Genomic DNA, 19,271 nt, shown 5'->3' on the forward strand with positions numbered 1-19,271 from the left:
AAGATGGTCTCCGTATTCAATTTGAAGCAGTAGATCTAGCTTATGTAGGAAAATTTTCCATTGCATCCTCTCTCTAGCTTCACGCCTTCGGTTATTATTCAAGCCTACGGTGTTAATACAGTCTGTAAAAATACCACTGTGACACACTTGCAAGAAATGATCCGCTGGTTAGATGTAGCATGATCTTATTATTTAAGTATAAAAAACTCCCCAGGGACAACAACAACATTGGCAACCCTGCACTATGAATTATTATTTTGATGTCATCTTAAATTAACCCTTGTGTTATCTTCGGGTCATTCTGACCCATCAGTCATTGTGACCCACCGTCGTATTGCGACAAATTTACCTCATACAAAAACAAAGTGAAGCATTTTCTTTTAACTGTCGGGCTGTCTCAGACCCCCCACATTGGAATGGTTAAAAGAAAATTATTTTTATTTGTTTTTGTATTGGGTAAAATTGGGTAAACACAACGATGGTTCGTTATGAACCTTTGGGTCATGTGACCCGAAGGCAGCACGAGGGTTAAGTGTCTGAACAGGACATATGATTAGTTTCTCCTCCGTCTTGAACCTGAAACCTAGATTCTAGGTTAGAAATGTTGCCAGTATGTTGCCAATGACCAACGGTTGCTACGTTTTTCCAGCAAGTTCAAGTCATTCCAGTGTTGTCCTTTTACCTTCAAATTTGTTCAACCCAGACTTCAGCAACTGGTTTTCTGATAAATTGTCACATTTTCCTGCAGCTCATCTTTCTGAATTTTTGCCCTTATTGTTTTGCATTTTTCTTCATTTCTTCTCTTTTCTTCTGTTTTCTGCCTTCATCTTGCTCCAGGTCCTTTCAAAAATACCTTTCACAGCAGTACCTTCCAACTGCCAGTACTTTTTCATTTTTCTTCTCTTTTCTGTACTTTTCTGCCTTCATCTTGCTGCAGGTCCTTTCTAACATACATTTCAGGCCTTTTGAAACTCCAGCAAATAATTTTCTGCAAAATTTTCAAATTCTTCAGAATTATTTCTCTTTTTGCATTTTTCTTCTCTTTTCTGTAGTTTTATACCTTCGTCCAGCTCCAGCCCCTTTCAAAAATACCTTTCAGGCGCTTCAGCTTATAACTTTCTGCAAAATTTTCACTATTTTCCGCTTTTTTTTAGCATGGTCAGCCATCCCCATTCAGGTTTTCAGCATTCTCACTGCTGTTTCGCAGGAACAGCCGTTTCTAGTTATTGTTTATTTTCGCCCCCCTAAGGATCAGTCAATATTTGGACTACAGACAACCTAGGTGTCAAAAGTTTCGTATTGGTAGCGATTGCGTTGGTTGTATTTTTATTTACGTTTCTTTGCATGGTTTAAGTAGAAATTGCGTTTTTGTGGTGAAAAGTGACACTAACGGTGGCTAATTTGCTATCCACAGTCACTGACGTTACTAACGTCATGAAAACACACGTGACTACCTGTAGCAGAACATTCGTTTCGCATCTGTTAAATTGGGGGATACCTAGGCTAACTATAGCTTTACTGCAAGGCAGCTGCAGAAACGCCACAAGCAAAGAGGCCAGGGTGATAACTATTTACTCATTTTACTTTGTGATGTGAAACACAATTGTGAAATGTAATGTACAATATTAGCTGATATTATTAAGGAAGTAGGCCCACATCTACTTTCGGAAACGGTAGTCTACTATTTCACTGAAGCATTAGCATCATGATATTATTAGCCTCTGTTGCCTGGGCAACACATACTACAGTGGTCTATGATGCATCTGTTTTCAATCGTTAAAATAAACATTCCTCACAAATACATTTTCGTTGTAGGATTTATTATGACATTACAAGTAAACGATTTGTGGGTGAAATGATCATTACCTGTGGTTTCAAACCAGTGTTGCTCACTGCGACGCTGTAGCCTACGCGAGACACTACAAAAACATCTACACAGCTGTAGGAAGTCAGTTCGGCACTCCCCTTACTTAAATCAAAAGTCTATCTAACTACTAACCTTAACTTCATTGCCACAGCCTAAACTTTGTCAATCTGTTCATGAAAATAATTAACTTCAGCCTAAACCGTACAACGGAACGTTAAATCCAATTCAACCAACGCAATCGCTACCAAGACAAACACAGCAGTAGTCTACTGTACTGTAGTAGTACAATTTACCGGGGCAGCTTCTCCACACAGGGCTATATCGCACTTTGCGTTGTTACTGACAATGATCGCTACCAGTGATCTTTTTATGAAAGCGATTTTCCACTAAATAAATGTCAAGCTTACTTGACAAAAACTACGTTTTTGGGGGCATATTTTCAGTTAGCAGATGGTACTGTTTGAATTGCGATTCCATCTTCTACTGCCGGTAACGTCGTAGAATAATCTTCAAAGGGGGTTCTTTATTAATGAATGAATGCAATATGAGTAGGCTAAATGCCTGAAAATATCACGAGAAGGGAAAACTTACATGGACGTTTAAGTCATAGATATGAGGTCCTTTTTTACACCGGTCTGCCAAATTTTTTCAAAAATGCTTTTAAACCTATGTAATCTCTATAAATAATAAGTATGCATTTTAATATAAAGTATACAGAAATATCAGTTGTAAAAATGTCATTGAAAAACGGACCCTGTGCAACCGACGCAAGCAAGCACACCCTACAATTTCCCCAGAAATTGTACCCTCTCTAGTTTTAGTTGTTAGTTTTAGTCACGTTCATACTCTTTTTAGTCTAGTCAAGTTTCAGTCGATTAAAAGTCTGAGCATTTTAGTCTTATTTTAGTCAGACTTATCCATGACTATTTTCGTCTAGTTTTAGTTGACGAAAACTGAAGACATTTAGTCTAGTTTAAGTAAATGAAAATGGTATCTTAGTCTCTTTATAATAGCTCCTCTGCATGGTGACCAGTGATACACTGTGATTCAAAACGAAAATATGAATTCCTGGGGTGTGTGTGGTGTGTTTTTTGTGAGGACGGACTAGGTTCTAGGGTTACAGCCTGTGATAGTGGATTTAAAAACACCCCCCCAGCGCGCCCTCTGCTGACATCCTGAATAAGGGGACCAGAGTGACTGTCAAGCTCGTGGGAGAAACTTCCGGGTCACAACACAAAAATCTACGCAAAATTGAGAAAGAAGATTTCCACACACTATTTTAATTCCCGATTTCCATGTTTAAGCACATCAAAGAAAATCAGATAACAGGTCGTTTTTTCGTTTTCCGTTTTCTATTATCAAAACGGAAAATGGGTCGTTTTTTGTTTTCCTATTCCTAAATGGTAGTCGGGAAACAGCTTGTTTCCCGATTTTGGTTTTCAACGAAAATCCGTTGGCCGCAAAGTACACGGACCTGTGTGGAAATCTTCTTTCTGAATTTTGCATAGATTGTGTTGTGACCCAGAAGTTGCTCCCACGAGCTTGACAGTCACTCTGGTCCACATATTCAGGATGTCTGCAGAGGGCGCTGTTGTGAAAAAATTCTAGTGGCACTGTGTAGATTTGAATAGTCAAGAGATGGCGGTTTCAATACATTTATTTTGCTTGTACAAATTAAGAATTAACAAAGTACTTTGTGATCAGTCATAACGAAGGAGGTGCTAGCCACAGATCGTTCGCAAGAGTGATGAAGAACAACCCTAAAACCCTGCCTTATATAAACTTTAGATCAAATGGTTCTTCTGATGGTCAATCCATCAATGTAGCAAACTCTGTGATTGGTCAGCACTGCTCAGTGACAGTTTGACTCCATACCAAGTGTCCCACAGTTCTTTGATGTGGCATCTCTCCCCAAACCAGTAGATACTAAAGCCACAGGAGTTCACCAGTCAAATGGTCAACTGTCCTTTGTGTGGACATCTTCAAACAAGTATTTAATTAACACCACCCATGCAACAGGAAGGGTCAGAGCAGCTTGATCAGTTCATCTATCTTAAACTGCTCCCTCAGATCACAATAACAATACAATTCATCCTCCCCAGGTGTCATAAACTGCAAATGGCATATCTACCAAATGGAGTTGATTCAACATTCATTGTATCAAGCTTCTCAACCAACTTTAGACTTCCCTTAAAACACATTACTCATATATAAAACACACACATTATAACTGTATTCCAAATTTCCACTACAGCGCGCTGCCATTTGTATGGAAGCAAATCAGTGACATCATGTTTTGAATTTTAAAAAGCATTGAATACTTAATATTGAAATTTAAACAACACCGAATTCTCATATGAATATATATTTCAATGAAGAAAAAAAAATCAGACCCAAAAATGTAAGACTCTGAAATTCAGGTTGCTCAAATTCGAGCCCCCCACTAAAAGTCGAGCTTAAAAATTTCGAGCTTATCAGGTTCGTGTACTTTTGCGTTCATTCATTATTCTATTTTTGGAAGTGAAATGAAAAACAAAAAACAAGTGGTATTTGATTTTCCTAAAATCTGTAGTCACTATTTGATTGAAAAATAGATAGTTTTTTAATATAATTTAGGATTGAAAAAATATTGACCCCTTTCTTTCTATGTCAGAAAGAGTCAGATGGCTGAGTGGTGAGGGAGTCGGGCTAGTAATCTGAAGGTTGCCAGTTCGATTCCCGGCCATGTCAATTGACGTTGTGTCCTTGGGCAAGGCACTTCACCCTACTTGCTTTGGGGGGGAATGTCCCTAAGAGCGTCTGCTAAATGACTAAATGTAAATGTATCAAATGAATATTAATTTGGATTCATATAAAAAGGGAAAATGCAATAATGAGAGAACGTCATTCAAATGAATTCCTAAGGATGGGCCACCTGGTGATGCTGTTGACCTGGAAAAACTAGGCTATGACCTGGCGGGTTATCTTTTTGAATTATCTGACGGGGTGATTTGAATGACTAGCATGGCTTCTCTTGAGGCATACGCTGATATAATTAGTGATATGTTGAGAAGGCATGCAACTCATGCTGACATTTCACAGCACCTTACAGACATTGGCGTGGAACGTGGGTGCTCTGTCTGTGATGAGTGTGCTAAGATTTTGTGATGGTCACAAACTCAAGCGGGGAAAATCTGATGCGCAGTTGGAAGTAGATGTGTCGACAGCAGTTAAAATTAAAAAGTAAGAAATACAAAATGTTTTATTATTATTTATTTTGTATTATAGTTTTAAACATTATCAAACTACAATGTATTATGGAAGCAAAATAACGCCATTTCTGTATTTTTCTTTTTCATATGAATCAGAAAACCAAACTGCCACCTTTTCAGAATTTGATTTCACTTCGAAAAATAGAATAATGAAAGAACGCAAAAGTACACGGACCCTATCAACTTCGAGCCTAAAAATTTCTATCTTAAAGAATTTGAGCCTTATGGAACAATATGGTCATTGTAATCAGTAGGAAATCATTGTTTAAATATGATTGGTATGAAAAGGGCATTGTGGAATATAAATCTTTCTTAGACAAATATAATTTAAGCTGTACTTATTGAGAATACAACAAGATATGTAAAGCAATACCTATACCATTATTACAGTTAGTTCAAAGCACATCGTTATATGTAAGAATAAACTTGTGGGAGCAACTTCCGGGTCACAAAACACAAATCTACGCATAATTGAGAAAGAAGATTTCCACACAATTTTAATTCCCGATTTCCATGTTTAAGCACATCAAAGAAAATCAGATAACGGGTCGTTTTTTTTGTTTTCCGTTTTCTATTATCGAAACGGAAAATGGATTGTTTCCCGTTTTTTGTTTTCCTATTTCCAAATGGTAGTCGGGAAACGGATCGTTTCACGATTTTGGTTTTCTAATTTCAAAACGAAAATCCGTTGGCCGCAAAGTATACGGACCCGGGAGGCATGTTAATGCCAAAACCATTTGTTTAAATGTATGTATTGGTCTAGAATAAGGTATTCAAAATCATGTTGTTGATGCCAAATTCAGTTCAGTGTGATTGCTATGTGAAAAAAAACTAGCTACAGTATTTGGCCAACAAGGGATGCTTAGTACACATGCAGTCAGTCAGGTAGGAACTACGAACCCACTTTACATTCTCATACAAACAAATACACGCACACACAGTACACACATTAGTCACACATATCAACCCACTTTACAGTCCCTTATGGAGTTACATTAGTTTCATAATTCAAACAAACGTAACACGATTCACAAATGTATTTCATGATTCACAAATAAATGTAACGCGATTCACAAATGTATTTCGTGATTCACAAATGTAACGCGATTAAAAAATAAATGACCCCATTACATTTGTTTGCAACCTGACGAACACGTCTCGACCTACGGTCTCGGTTAACAAACGTTTTAACAAATCTCAGTTTACAAAGGCATTTGCAGACCTGTCGAGGAGTGAACATTTGATGTATATATATGCGATTGCTACGTGCGTCTTGACGAGAGGTTGATTTATTATTATTAATTTTTTTACCGTTAGGCTACACCATTCCGGGAGGGGGCGGTGGGGTCGCTGGGCTGAAGCTAACTTTTTTTGTGTTGAATGCTCAGAGCACGTTATAAAATGTATTCTTAAAATAAACATTACTGTTTTAATAAATGCGCATAACAAATCATAGCATATTGCCAAAAACCAAAGGTAAGCACAAAAATAATCAGTGATACATTTGCGACCCATTAAAAATGACGGTCGCAATGGCATTTCAAAAGGTTGCAAATGCAACCATTTTGGTCGCAGTGTAGTGCCCTGCTTATGGGGCAGATTTGGAACAGTCCCTGTAGTGCCGCCAAAGGGTGAAATTGGCCCAGGGGTTCTGCAAAGTTTATACGCGGTCTCGTTTCAGCGTACAGAATTAGAAGAAAAAGTTACGCAGGGTCAAAGGAGTTATTGAGGTTTTTGGAGAAAGAGAATTATAATAATACCAACAAAACCAATATGTTTCCTTCTGGCACAGGAACTTGAAATTGGATGTAAAACGAAATTACGTTTATTTGCTCAGAAACTGTATTAAAACCTTACTGAAAATTAAACACTACTTAGTTCTTATAATAGAAATGTAGTACTTGCAATTACATTTGCTTACTGAGACACCCATGCTGTCGAGAGAGAGAAGTCGAGTGCAGATTCAAATAACTCCTTTTTATGTTTTAGAAATTCGCATTTCCCTTCAGAAATTGTCAAATTCTGTTCTGTGGACATGATACTCAGAGCTTAATGTTCTGTTTTAAGCATGTCCATGAAAAGCCAAAGGCTCGATTCATAGCAGGAATGGAGCAAAGCATTCATATCCTAGTTAACATCCATTATCATATGTACAGAAACTTGGCTGTGCCCGATTACTTAGATTTAGGCACATAAACTGTGCCGTATATTCACCACCAGTTCTAACCGTTACAGTTATGCTATCATTTACATAAACACAGAAATAAAGCTTCTTCTGATGCATTTATACATGCATTTATACAAACCTAAAATGTGAAAAGGAGTGAATCTGCACGCAATGGCTGTTCCTCGGCGACCAGATGTCTCAGTAAACTGAAAGTAAATGGCAACAACTGAAGCAAATGCATTGTTTTTCTTCAATTATTTAAGTTGAGCAGTTCAGATTATTATTTTTATTATTATATATAGAAATTATTCATATTCACTGTCTACTGACACATTTTTCTTCCCATAGTGTACATACCCATTTCTTTTTTTCAGATTGCAGTGGAGATAGATCTTTATTGATTTTCTCTTGACTACATTCTTCATTATTCTCAGGGATACTTGGGAAAAGAAGCCCATTCACATTTCACGCAAGAATGAAGATTACTATAAGGGACTGTTCTCCACAGCAGAGTTTGATCGCATCTTGAGACATGCAAGTATTTTCTTCATGTTTTTTATGTTATCATACTGTATCTTCCTGACCCCCAAAATTAATGTTACTGATAATATTATAAGGATGATGTTCAATATGGAGTCAACTTGGACATCACCAGCTACACCAATGGCAAGAGAGAGACACACAACCCTCCAGGAAGGGCTTTGCCCTTCACTGTATGGGATTTTTATGAGGTAAACCACATTACCAGATTTCTCATTCCACATTCAAAGAGCTGATATGACTGATGGTACTGAACTCCAGCCTGTTCCCTCCTATCCCCAGAATGGTTGCTCCTTGCGCATGGTGAATCCACAGGCTTTTTCCTCCACTGTGTGGAATGTGCTGTCCATCCTTCAAGAGCACTTTGGCAGTATGGCAGGAGCCAATGTGTGAGTAGCCAATAGAGACAACTGCATCCACAGAAGCAGATTAGTGGCATTGCAGTCAGAACAGTATAGTAAAATGATCTGAAAGATGAGTAAGAGTTCATCATTTTTATATCCTCAGGTATCTGACACCTCCTGGAACACAGGGCTTTGCTCCTCATTATGATGACATTGAGGCATTTGTAGTTCAGCTGGAAGGGAAAAAGCATTGGAGAGTATACAACCCCAGGTAATTTTAATTACAATCAACACAAGCATTTATGATTTTTTTTTAATGAAAAGTACTACTCTGGCAGTAAAGATTAAATAACAATAGATGCAGGTTTAGCAATATGAAGTATTAGCAATCAGCAAATTGGAAAGAGTTTAACAAACACCTCAAGATAAAAATGATCAGTTCAGACACAGTGGTACTACCAAAGTGTCTCTGATGTATGAAGGTCAGAGGATGTTTTTATAGTGAATAGAGAAAAACATACAGCCAATAGGTGTTTTTATGATCGGCAGGCGGATACTACATTATAGAACTGTGACTGTCATCAGAAAACAGGAGGTTACAGTAGGAACACATATATGAATCGATTATAAGACAGAAAAAAACAGGTGTTAAAATTAAAAATTGTCTTTATTCCTGTGGGAAAAGCAGGGATGCAAACTTGTCGGCTAAAATCGCTGTTTCAAATCCAATATAGGTCACTTATAGGGTTGCCACCCGTCCCTTAAAATACGGAATCATCTCGTATTTGAGAATAAAATAGCGCGTCCCATTTTGAATCAATACGGAACGGGTTTTGTCCCGTATTTTCAGAGTTGTCTTCAATGCAGCATCCCATGCAAATCATCCCACCCGCATTCTGTGAAGACTCGTCCTATTCTACCCCTGATTGGGTAATACTCTCTGCCATTGTTGGTTTGATCGGTTTGTTTGAGGGTCACGGACAATCAGAGTCAGAGGAGGGCGGGTCTCTTGGCGGAGAGTATCTGGAGCTGCTTGCCAGCTCCCCCCCGCGTAATAAGAAGTACACTTATAAAAGGAAGTAGGCTTGACATGCTCCAATACTGCACACTACTATTTCTGGTCCACTGATGTTATCATGTTCATGATGTTCATGGAAGATCCTTTGCAAGTCTCCTGCACTATATATATTTTTTCCCAATATACTTTTTTGAGTATCAAAGCATTTGTTTAATTTAAAGTTAATAAGTTATGGATCTGTTAATGTAATAATTTAATAAAATATGGTTCACGTCTCACAAGCCTTTTTTGTGGTCTCACTGTCAAACTGTGTTGGCCTGTGTTTATTATCGTCAGCTGTGTATTCAGCTATTACGATATGACCACGTGAGTTGTTGTGATAGACTGCCCCCCCCCCTCCCGCTGAGGCAGGCGTCCCTTATTTTTCTGTATTGAAGGTGGCAACCCTAGTCACTTATAGGATTCATGTAGACCCACTCCCCCCATCAAAAGGATGGGGGGAGTGGGCTAGCCTGGCTCTGCCCTCCTACGTACTTCCTCTCAATTTGGATTTTGCTTCTGTACTAGGTCTGGGATTTCAGTGCATCAGTCGGTTTTCAAAAACACATCAAGAACAATCCTTGCTGAGTTTTGTTGGTGGTCATGATGTTGTGGCCCTCCTCCCCATGGGGTTCGGGAAAAGTTTTTTACTTTTCCCGTTTTTTACTTTCTCTTTTTCAGAGAGTCTTCTAAAGACGTTGGACACAATCAAAGCTTTGTTAGCTAACCAATACGTTTTTATTTGAGGGTGTAATAAACTGGATTCAATGGATTGGGACAGAGTGGACTTTTTCTTTAGTTGGAAATAATTTAAGTAGGCTAAATCATATTACTGTAACACAAGTTAAGACTGGTATACCTTTAGCCAACCTCAAAAATAACCTTATTTTGATAGATTACTTAAAAAATTAAAATGATTGCACGCCCCAAGCACTTGAATTAACGAGATGTCCCTACACTTTACATCAATCCTACACCAAAAATACATGTTAGCGTTCGCCCTTAATGGTTCCACTTCCTGTAAATGAATAATTTTTATAATATTAGCAAGGCAAATGCTGTGATAACCAAAAACTTAATTTAACAATTTGCTCAACAATTTTCTTTTGGACTTGTTTTGGACTGTAAGACTAGTTCATGAGACAACCGGTTCAGACATTTAGCAAAAATGTGCAAAACGTTGCTTAAGATGTAGGCCCAGGTAACCCTAGCTCTTGTTACTGTCGGAGCAGAAAACTGGAGGACGGTCCCTATTGAATTTAGACTGCCTTTTAAATATTTCATGTCTGTCCTCATGTGAACCAGGCTGATCTGGGAAGGATCCTTGAGAGGAGGATTGACGTGAGGGAAACTTAGTATCCATCCAAATGGAAAGTTAGGGAACAAATGTCCATACCCTGAACTCTGCTCCAGGTGTTAGAGGCCTGTTATAACTGATAAGCAAGTAATGAAGAACTCATGGGCTCTATCCCATAACCAAATTAGGACATTAGAACACTGCAACTCTGAGTTGAATGTCAGACCGGCCCCCTTGGCATATAAAATATTGAGCAGAGAGGGAAATTAACAGGTAACAACTGTTTATCTTGAAACACATTTATGTTTAAAAGGGGCAGACTTTTTATGAGTATAAAGCAACCGTGTGCTTGTGCAACAGTTGGGCTTTTCATGCGCGAAATACCCAGTGTGTGTATATCCTGTATTGAAGTAAATAAAGCTAATTGTATTTAATTCCACCACGTCTGAGCGTCCTTTTCGATCATCTGAGAAACCTGATCCAACATTACAGTAGCCAATTTTATGTTGTTTAATCTCTACTGTTGATGCATGACTGTATTCAGCCTATGGTAGGGATGCCCTGAAAAGAAAATGATCGTCCGAAACCGAAAGCAAACTAAATTAAACACTTGGCCGAAGGCCGAACACGGTTTTTCAGTGAAAGTGCAGTATTTTTTGTCATTGGATAAATCAAATGGGCTAAATGTGCTTTTTACTTTGTTTTGCTTTTCAAAGAAGAAATCTCACACAACTTAAATAATTAACATTCCAGCAATATACCATCAAAGCACAATATATATTTATTTGAGCCCTTCTCTTTAAATAGCCTATATTGGGCCTGTAACTGACCAAAAGAATGTAACGTACTCTGTACGCACAAAAAAGTTAATTAACACGAAGCGCCAAGCTGTTTTTCCCCTACTTACAGTCTCCGGACAGCGGCGTTGTTTCTGACATGTAATGATCGCTAGATGGCGCTTGTTGCGCAGAGCAAAGGCCGGGTCGGAAAATGAATGTGCCTTCTCGTCGATCTGTCCTCAAGCCTTCGGCGAGGGCACAACCTTTGTTCTCTCACATATATAAATATAATTTTTTTTATTATTGTTTATTTTCGCCCCCCTAAGGATCAGTCAATATTTGGACATATAGACATATATAAACAACCTAGGTGTCAAAAGTTTCGTATTGGTAGCGATTGCGTTGGTTGTATTTTTATTTACGTTTCTTTGCATGGTTTAAGTAGAAATTGCGAAAAGTGAAGCTAACGGTGGCTAACTTGCTAGCCACAGTCACTGACGTTACTAACGTCACTACGTCACTAACGTCACAAAAACACGCGTGACTACCTGTAGCAGAACATTCGTTTGGCATCTGTTAACTTGGGGGATAGCTAGGCTAACTATAGCTTTACTGCAAGGCAGCTGCAAAAACGCCATAAGCAAAGAGGCCAGGGTGATAGCTATTTACTCATTTTACTTTGTGATGTGAAACACAATTGTGAAATGTAATGTACAATATTAGCTGACATTATTAAGGAAGTAGGCCCACATCTACTTTCGGAAACGGTAGTCTACTATTTCACTGAAGCATTAGCATGACATTAGCCTCTGTTGCCTGGGCAACACATACTACAGTGGTCTATGATGCATCTGTTTTCAATCGTTAAAATAAACATTCCTCACAAATACATTTTCGTTGTAATATTTATTATGACATTACATTACAAGTAAACGATTTGTGGGTGAAATGATCATTACCTGTGGTTTCAAACCAGTGTTGCTCACTGCAACGCTGTAGCCTACGCGAGACACTATAAAAACATCTACACAGCTGTAGGAAGTCAAACAGCGTTTGTTCGGCACTCCCCTTAATTAAATCAAAAGTCTATCTAACTACTAACCTTAACTTCATTGCCACAGCCTAAACTTTGTCAATCTGTTCATGAAAATAATTAATTTCAGCCTAAACCGTACAACGGAACGTTAAATCCAATTCAACCAACGCAATCGCTACCAAGACGAACACAGCAGTAGTCTACTGTACTGTACTGTAGTAGTACAATTTACCGGGGCAGCTTCTCCACACAGCGCTATATCGCACTTTGCGTTGTTACTGACAATGATCGCTACCAGTGAGCTTTTTATGAATGAGCAGTTTCCACTAAGTAAATGTGAAGCTTATTTACGTTTTGGGGGGCATATTTTCAGTTAGCAGATGGTACTGTTTGAATCGCGATTCCGTCTTCTACTGCCGGTGTTACGTCCCAACTGGTTCCCAATTTAACTGGTTCCCCAGTTGTGCGTGCACCTATCAGTCTGCCTCTATCACCAGATTCGTCACAAATTCACAAACATATTACTGGCAATTTTCAAGTCGGATCTCATATTTGCTGCGGCAAATATGAAAGTAGGCATATAGGCTACATGCGCACTACATTAGGCTACCATTCGTGACAAAATAAATGGAGACAAAATAAAACATTTGCAGGCTCGCATGAAGTGGGATTCGATCGCACTAGAGCAAAAATACGTGCGCACCATAGTCCGTTAATTTACACCGCGAGCTATACTAGCTCACAAATTTTAGCTAAATCGTTACGTATTTGTTAACTACGTTGGCCTTCAGGTAACACTTTGATTTGGCTTCTTCTGAATCAACTGGTTCCCATAGACACTACACGAATGTAGGCTACTATGCACGTATTTGGGGTTGTTTTCAAGGCAATAGCCGTATTTTCCACGACATCACAGCTCCTTCTGACACCACATATTAAAAATTCATACTAAGAACGTCGCTGCTAACCCAGACAATACGATCAAAATACGCGTAACACAACATGGAAACATTCAATTCCTATGCAATTTCGTGTATCCTATGGCTGAGTGTTTCTTCGCTATATCTTTTGGAATCAATTCATTTCATAATTGTATATTCTGAACAAATGTAGTGAGCACTACATTACAGCCATTCACGCCATAATAAATGGAAGCTAAGAAAATAAGATTCGAGTGGGATTCGAACCCACGAGCAAAAACACATGCATTGTTATAATCCATTGCATTACACCGCGAGCTACTGAAGCACATGTGTGTCAAGAATTCAGTCACAAATTTGTTAACTACGGTGGCCTTCAGGCAACATGTTGTTTTGGTTCTTCTGAATCAACTAGTTACCGTAGACACTACCCGAATGTAGGCTACTCATCACGTATTTGGAGTTCCATTTATTATGGCGTGAATGGCTGTAATGTAGTGCTCACTACATTTGTTCAGAATATACAATTATGAAATGAATTGATTCCAAAAGATATAGCGAAGAAACACTAAGCCATAGGATACACAAAATCGCATAGGAATTGAATGTTTCCATGTTGTGTTACGCGTATTTTGATCGTATTGTCTGGGTTAGCAGCGACGTGGAAAATACGACTATTGCCTCGAAACAACCCCAAATACGTGCATAGTAGCCTACATTCGGGTAGTGTCTATGGGAACCAGTTGATTCAGAAGAAGCCAAATCAAAGTGTTACCTGAAGGCCAACGTAGTTAACAAATACGTAACGATTTAGCTAAAATTTGGGAGCTAGGATAGCTTGCGGTGTAAATCAACGGACTATGGTGCGCACGTATTTTTGCTCTAGTGCGATCGAATCCCACTTCATGCGAGCCTGCAAATGTTTTATTTTGTCTCCATTTATTTTGTCGCGAATGGTAGCCTAATGTAGTGTGCACGTAGCCTATAGGCCTACTTTCATATTTGCCGCAGCAAATATGAGATCCGACTTGAAAATTGCCAGTAATATGTTTGTGAATTTGTGATGAATCTGGTGATAGGCAGACTGATAGGTGCACGCACAGCTTTTTTTGTAATCTTTATAAATAATAAGTATGCATTTTTATATAAAATATACAGAAATATCAGTTGTAAAAATGTCATTCAAAAACGGACCTCTGTGCAACCGACGCAAGCAAGCACACCCTACAATTTCCCCAGAAATTGTACCCTCTCTAGTTTATGTGTTGTTAGTCTGTGATTATTTCATTAGAGCGTTTGTTGTCTATCCCTTCAATCATTCAGCATAAAATGTATTGGCTAAAGGATGTCAAACACGTTGCGGGTTAGGCTTGACTGCAGTTGGTCTGTAGTAGCCCGACATTATCAGCATTTTATAGTCAGCTGACAAGATTGACACAGTCAAGTATAAACAAACACACAGGGACATCCTAAACATTCAATCGGCTAATTAGGTCCTTGTTATACTGTCAAAACACTCTGGCTAAACGTTGAAACAGGGCCGGCCAGGTGTTGCTATAGATTACCACATCCAATTACACATCCGTCCAACCCAGAAACTACCATATTCATTAGATGCTGGAATGTTGCAGGTGCATTCCACAGACCAAATTGCATAACAGTGTACGAGTAAAGCCCTGAATGAGTAATAAAAACAGTTACTTCCTGTGCCCGAGATGTTAAAGGGACATGCCAATACCCTTTGAAGAGGTCAAATTTACTATAATATTTGATTTGATTGGCCGCTGCATCACTGTGTGAATGCCCTAGAAGGAGGGAGTGGATGTGACAGTTCATTTATCGACCATATGGTTTCCTTGACAAAGTTCAAATTCTGCAAACATCAGCACTACCCATTAATTAAAAAATCCAAATTGGTAAATTGCAGAAATACATTTAAACATGAATTTGTTTTGCATTTCAGGTCAGAAGAAGAGGTTCTGCCTGTTTTGTCAAGTTGTAAGTTGTCCTTAATTTTTTATTGAAAAATGACTAGAAGAGGCTTTGTCTTTAAAGATGAGGAGCACAACATTTTACTTTAGATGATGTTCTGCTTTATCTAGGTGAGATTGACTCACTCATATATACCACAGCTTCTTGCATGCTTATGACAATTTCACAAACCTCAGGTTTTAAGGTAAAGACATTGAAATGAGAAAGCATGCCAGTAGGGGCCCTTGTAAACTCTGCTCCACCCTGAAACGTTCCCTTTCTATTAGGGCTGGGCGATATGGGTAAAAATTATCACGGTAGATATTTATATTTCCATTCGATAACGATAATTAAGACTATTAATACAATTTGTTTCAGACAAGACCGCCTGTACAACCAAAGACTTCAATGTTTCTTTTTTACTGTCAACTCACAACATTTCTTTTTTAGAGGTCTATAAGCTCTTACAAGTTATGAGCAAGATATACAAAATAAAAAAACTGAAGTGCATATCAATTTGCATTATAACTTCTAGCTAATGCCAGCTTAAGTTGAGGTAGTTACTGTCTACAGGCAACAAAGACCAAGTCTGTCTGGTCTCTAGGTTTAAATATATTTATCACAATTTTATCATTCACAAAACAATGTGAAAGCTATAAACCCTAACCCTTAGACGTTATGAACAAGATAAACAAAAAACTGAAGTGCATATCAATTTGCATTATAACTTATAACAAAGAAGGCAACAAAGACCAAGTCTGTTCAGGTGGTAAACAGGTTTGTCGTATTACCAGACTTGGTAGCCACCTGTTTACGACACAATTTCCACCGAACATTGCTCTGCTCTTTGTCAGATTTCAAAAAGCCAAACCACTTCCAAATAACTGAAGAAATCAAATCCTTTATATAATTTATTCATTGGTAGTTGCTCCCCCGCCATGGCTATCGCTGCCACTGTTTTCATTTACATTACATTTACATTCAGTCATTTAGCAGACACTCTTATCCAGAGCGACTTACAGTGAGTACAGGGACATTCCCCAGAGGCAAGTAGGGTGAAGTGCCTTGCCCAAGGACACATCATTTCGCACAGCCGGGAATCGAACCGGCAACCTTCTGATTGGTAGCCCGATTCCCTAACCGCTCAGCCATCTGACAGCCTCTGAGTCTTGTTTTCAGCAACAAGACTCATTTTCCGCGGTTCACATTAGCTACTCCACTCGAGGGGCGTATACCATTTCTCCGCAACTTCCGGCTGCATCTCAGAAATTAAATGGACTGCTGTTTCTAATTATTCTCTATCGACATTATTGAAAATTAATGAATGTTATGATATCTTTATTGAGGGAAGTCATTACTTCGATAATATTTATCGCCCAGCCCGACTTTCTATGGTCGCCAAAGGGAATAACTAAATTTACAAAAACTAATCTCTCAGGAAGTCGTTGAAATGGAATCTAGATTAAATTATTGTGAACATTAAAGGTCGCCAAAGGTGAAACATGCCTGTCTCTCGGCTTTGCCTATTAACCCGTTAAAGAGTAGCATCACACATGTGATTGTTCGAATGTGAGTCCCACAGCGTAATGTCGCATATGTGATTCGAACATTCCAATTGAATATTTTCCGATTGACAAAAACTATGTGACAAAACAGGTCAAGTGGCTGAGCGGTTAGGGAATTGGCTAGTAATCAGAAGGTTGCCAGTTCGATTCCCGGCTGTGCCAAATTATGTTGTGTCCTTGGGCAAGGCACTTCACCCTACTTGCCTCGGGGGAATGTCCCTGTACTTACTGTAAGTCGCTCTGGATAAGAGCGTCTGCTAAATGACTAAATGTAAAATGTAAATGTAAACCCTTTTAATATGGCTTCAAATGTACTAATGAGAAGGCTAAGAAGTAACACTAGCATGGTAGTAGCATTGCTACGAGTATTATGCTAGGTAACTTGTCCCGGAAGCTAACTAAAGCTAACTAGCTACCTTTTCAGAAAAATAACTTGCGCTGTGGGGACCGTTGGAAATATTTAGAACTCATGCATCTAAAGGTTAAAAAGGAGGATTCTTTCATGATTTTTAATTAAAAAGAAAAAATAATAATAAATTACATTACATTTATTAAAAAAAAATACAAAAAAACGATTTTTTACATTTGTGAATCGCTAGAAGACTGAATCGTGATTCAAATGTGATCGATTTTTATCCCCACCCCTAGTTAAGTTTTTATGGCTGGGCAATAAATACAGTGGGCCTCATTCACAAGTGTGTACTCACAAATCCCGGATTTGCACCCCAATGGCTTACCACTACCATGGCCATACAGGCTGAGGCCTTAACGCAGCGGCCCAGGATCAATTCCGGCTCGGGCCATTTCTGCATGTCTTCCCCTCTCTCTCCCATACATTTCCTGTCTTTCTGTAACTGTTCAATAAAGCAATAAAAAGGCAGTGTGTTTGTGTGTAGCGATCAGCCTTAACATTATGACCACCTGCCTAATATTGTGTAGGTCCCCCTTATGCTGCCAAAACCCTGACCTGTTGAGGCATGGACTCCAGTAGACCTCTGAAGGTGTTCTGTGGTATCTGGCACCAAGACGTTAGCAGCAGGTCCTTTAGAGAGTCCTGTAAGTTGCGAGGTGGGGACTCCATGGATCGGACTTGTTTGTCCAGCACATCTCACAGATGCTCGATTGGTTTGAGATCTGGGGAATTTGGAGGCTAAGTCAACCCCTTGAACTTGTGTTCCTCTAACCATTCCTGAGTGCTTTATCCTGCTGAAAGATGTCACTGTGTCATAAATATTAATCTATCAAGCATTGCACAGTCAGTCGGTGAACAAGTTTAAGAAAGCTTTATTGCTTGCGGCCGGCCCACAAGGAGAGAAAAACATCACACGCCATTGTGCTACAAAGTTTGTCTTCTAGCATGTTGCGCTAGCTACCTATTTAAGCAGCCCCGCTCTTTACAGTCATTGGTTAAGACAAAGGCATGCAAATGTCACATGGCGCTTCTTCATTCTCTTGCATAGACCTGGCGTGCGTGTGCGTGCGTGTTTACATGTGTGCGTGTTTACGACATCAACCCTGATTGAAACACAACAACAGGATCTCCGGTCCTGGGGTCGTAAACTCCTTCACATACGTGTCAACAAATGGTCACCAGACCTTGCGTCTCCACCTATAGTCCTTGTCACAAAGTATCTCCTTAAAACAACCAAACCAACCCCCTTCTTCCTAGTCCTCAGCCCCAAGATAAGGGTCTTTTATGTTTACCCAGAGTTCAGATTTGGGGGTAGGCCTCTTTGCACCCAAGGAATGCTGAACACAGAATCATTCTTATACAGGATAAATGTGTTACATCTTCAATTTTTCCAACACACTGCCATCAGGGATTACTGTTTCCATGAAAGGGTGTACATGTTCTGCAACAATGCTTAGGTAGGTGGTACATGTAAAAGTAACATCCACAGAAATGGCAGGACCCAAGCAGAACTTTGCCCAAAGCATCACACTGCTTCTACCGACTTGCTTTCTTTCCATAGTGCATCCTGGTGCCATGTGTTCCCCAGGTAAGCAATGCACACGCACCCAGCTATCCACGTGAAAACGTGATTCATCAGACCAGGCCACCTTCTTCCATTGCTTTGTGGTCCAGTTCTGATGCCCATTGTCGGCACTTATGACAGTGGACTGTGGCTACGCAGACCCATACGCAACCAATTGTGATGCACTGTGTGTTCTGACAACATTCTATCAGAACCAGCATGACCTTTTTTAGCAATTTGAATTACAGTAGCTTGTCTGTTGGATCGGACCACAGGGCCAGCCTTCGCTTCCAACGTGCATCATTGAGCCATGACCCTGTCACCGGTTTACCACTTTTCCTTCCTTGAAACACTTTTGATAGGCTCTGATCACTGCAGACCAGGAACACCCTGCAAGAGTTGCAGTTTTGGAGATCCTCTGACCCAGTCGACTAGCCATCACAATTTGGCCCTTGTCACAGTCGCTCAAATCCAGACGCTTATTTTTCCTGCTTCAACACA

General features: G+C 39.3%; 1 protein-coding gene across 2 annotated transcripts in view; it reads left to right on the top strand.

Moving 5' to 3' along the window:
* riox1 (ribosomal oxygenase 1) overlaps nt 1–19,271 on the top strand; it is a 34,781-nt gene that overhangs the window by 12,146 nt on the left and 3,364 nt on the right. For both annotated transcript variants that reach the window (XM_062468466.1, XM_062468467.1), the window contains exons 5-9: nt 7,720–7,819; nt 7,903–8,016; nt 8,108–8,214; nt 8,333–8,440; nt 15,222–15,256. In XM_062468466.1, the coding sequence (XP_062324450.1) occupies nt 7,720–7,819; nt 7,903–8,016; nt 8,108–8,214; nt 8,333–8,440; nt 15,222–15,256 (464 nt within the window). The remainder of the gene's footprint in view (nt 1–7,719; nt 7,820–7,902; nt 8,017–8,107; nt 8,215–8,332; nt 8,441–15,221; nt 15,257–19,271) is intronic.

This window comes from Osmerus eperlanus, chromosome 8 (genome assembly GCF_963692335.1).
Source record: "Osmerus eperlanus chromosome 8, fOsmEpe2.1, whole genome shotgun sequence".
NCBI lineage: Eukaryota > Metazoa > Chordata > Actinopteri > Osmeriformes > Osmeridae > Osmerus > Osmerus eperlanus.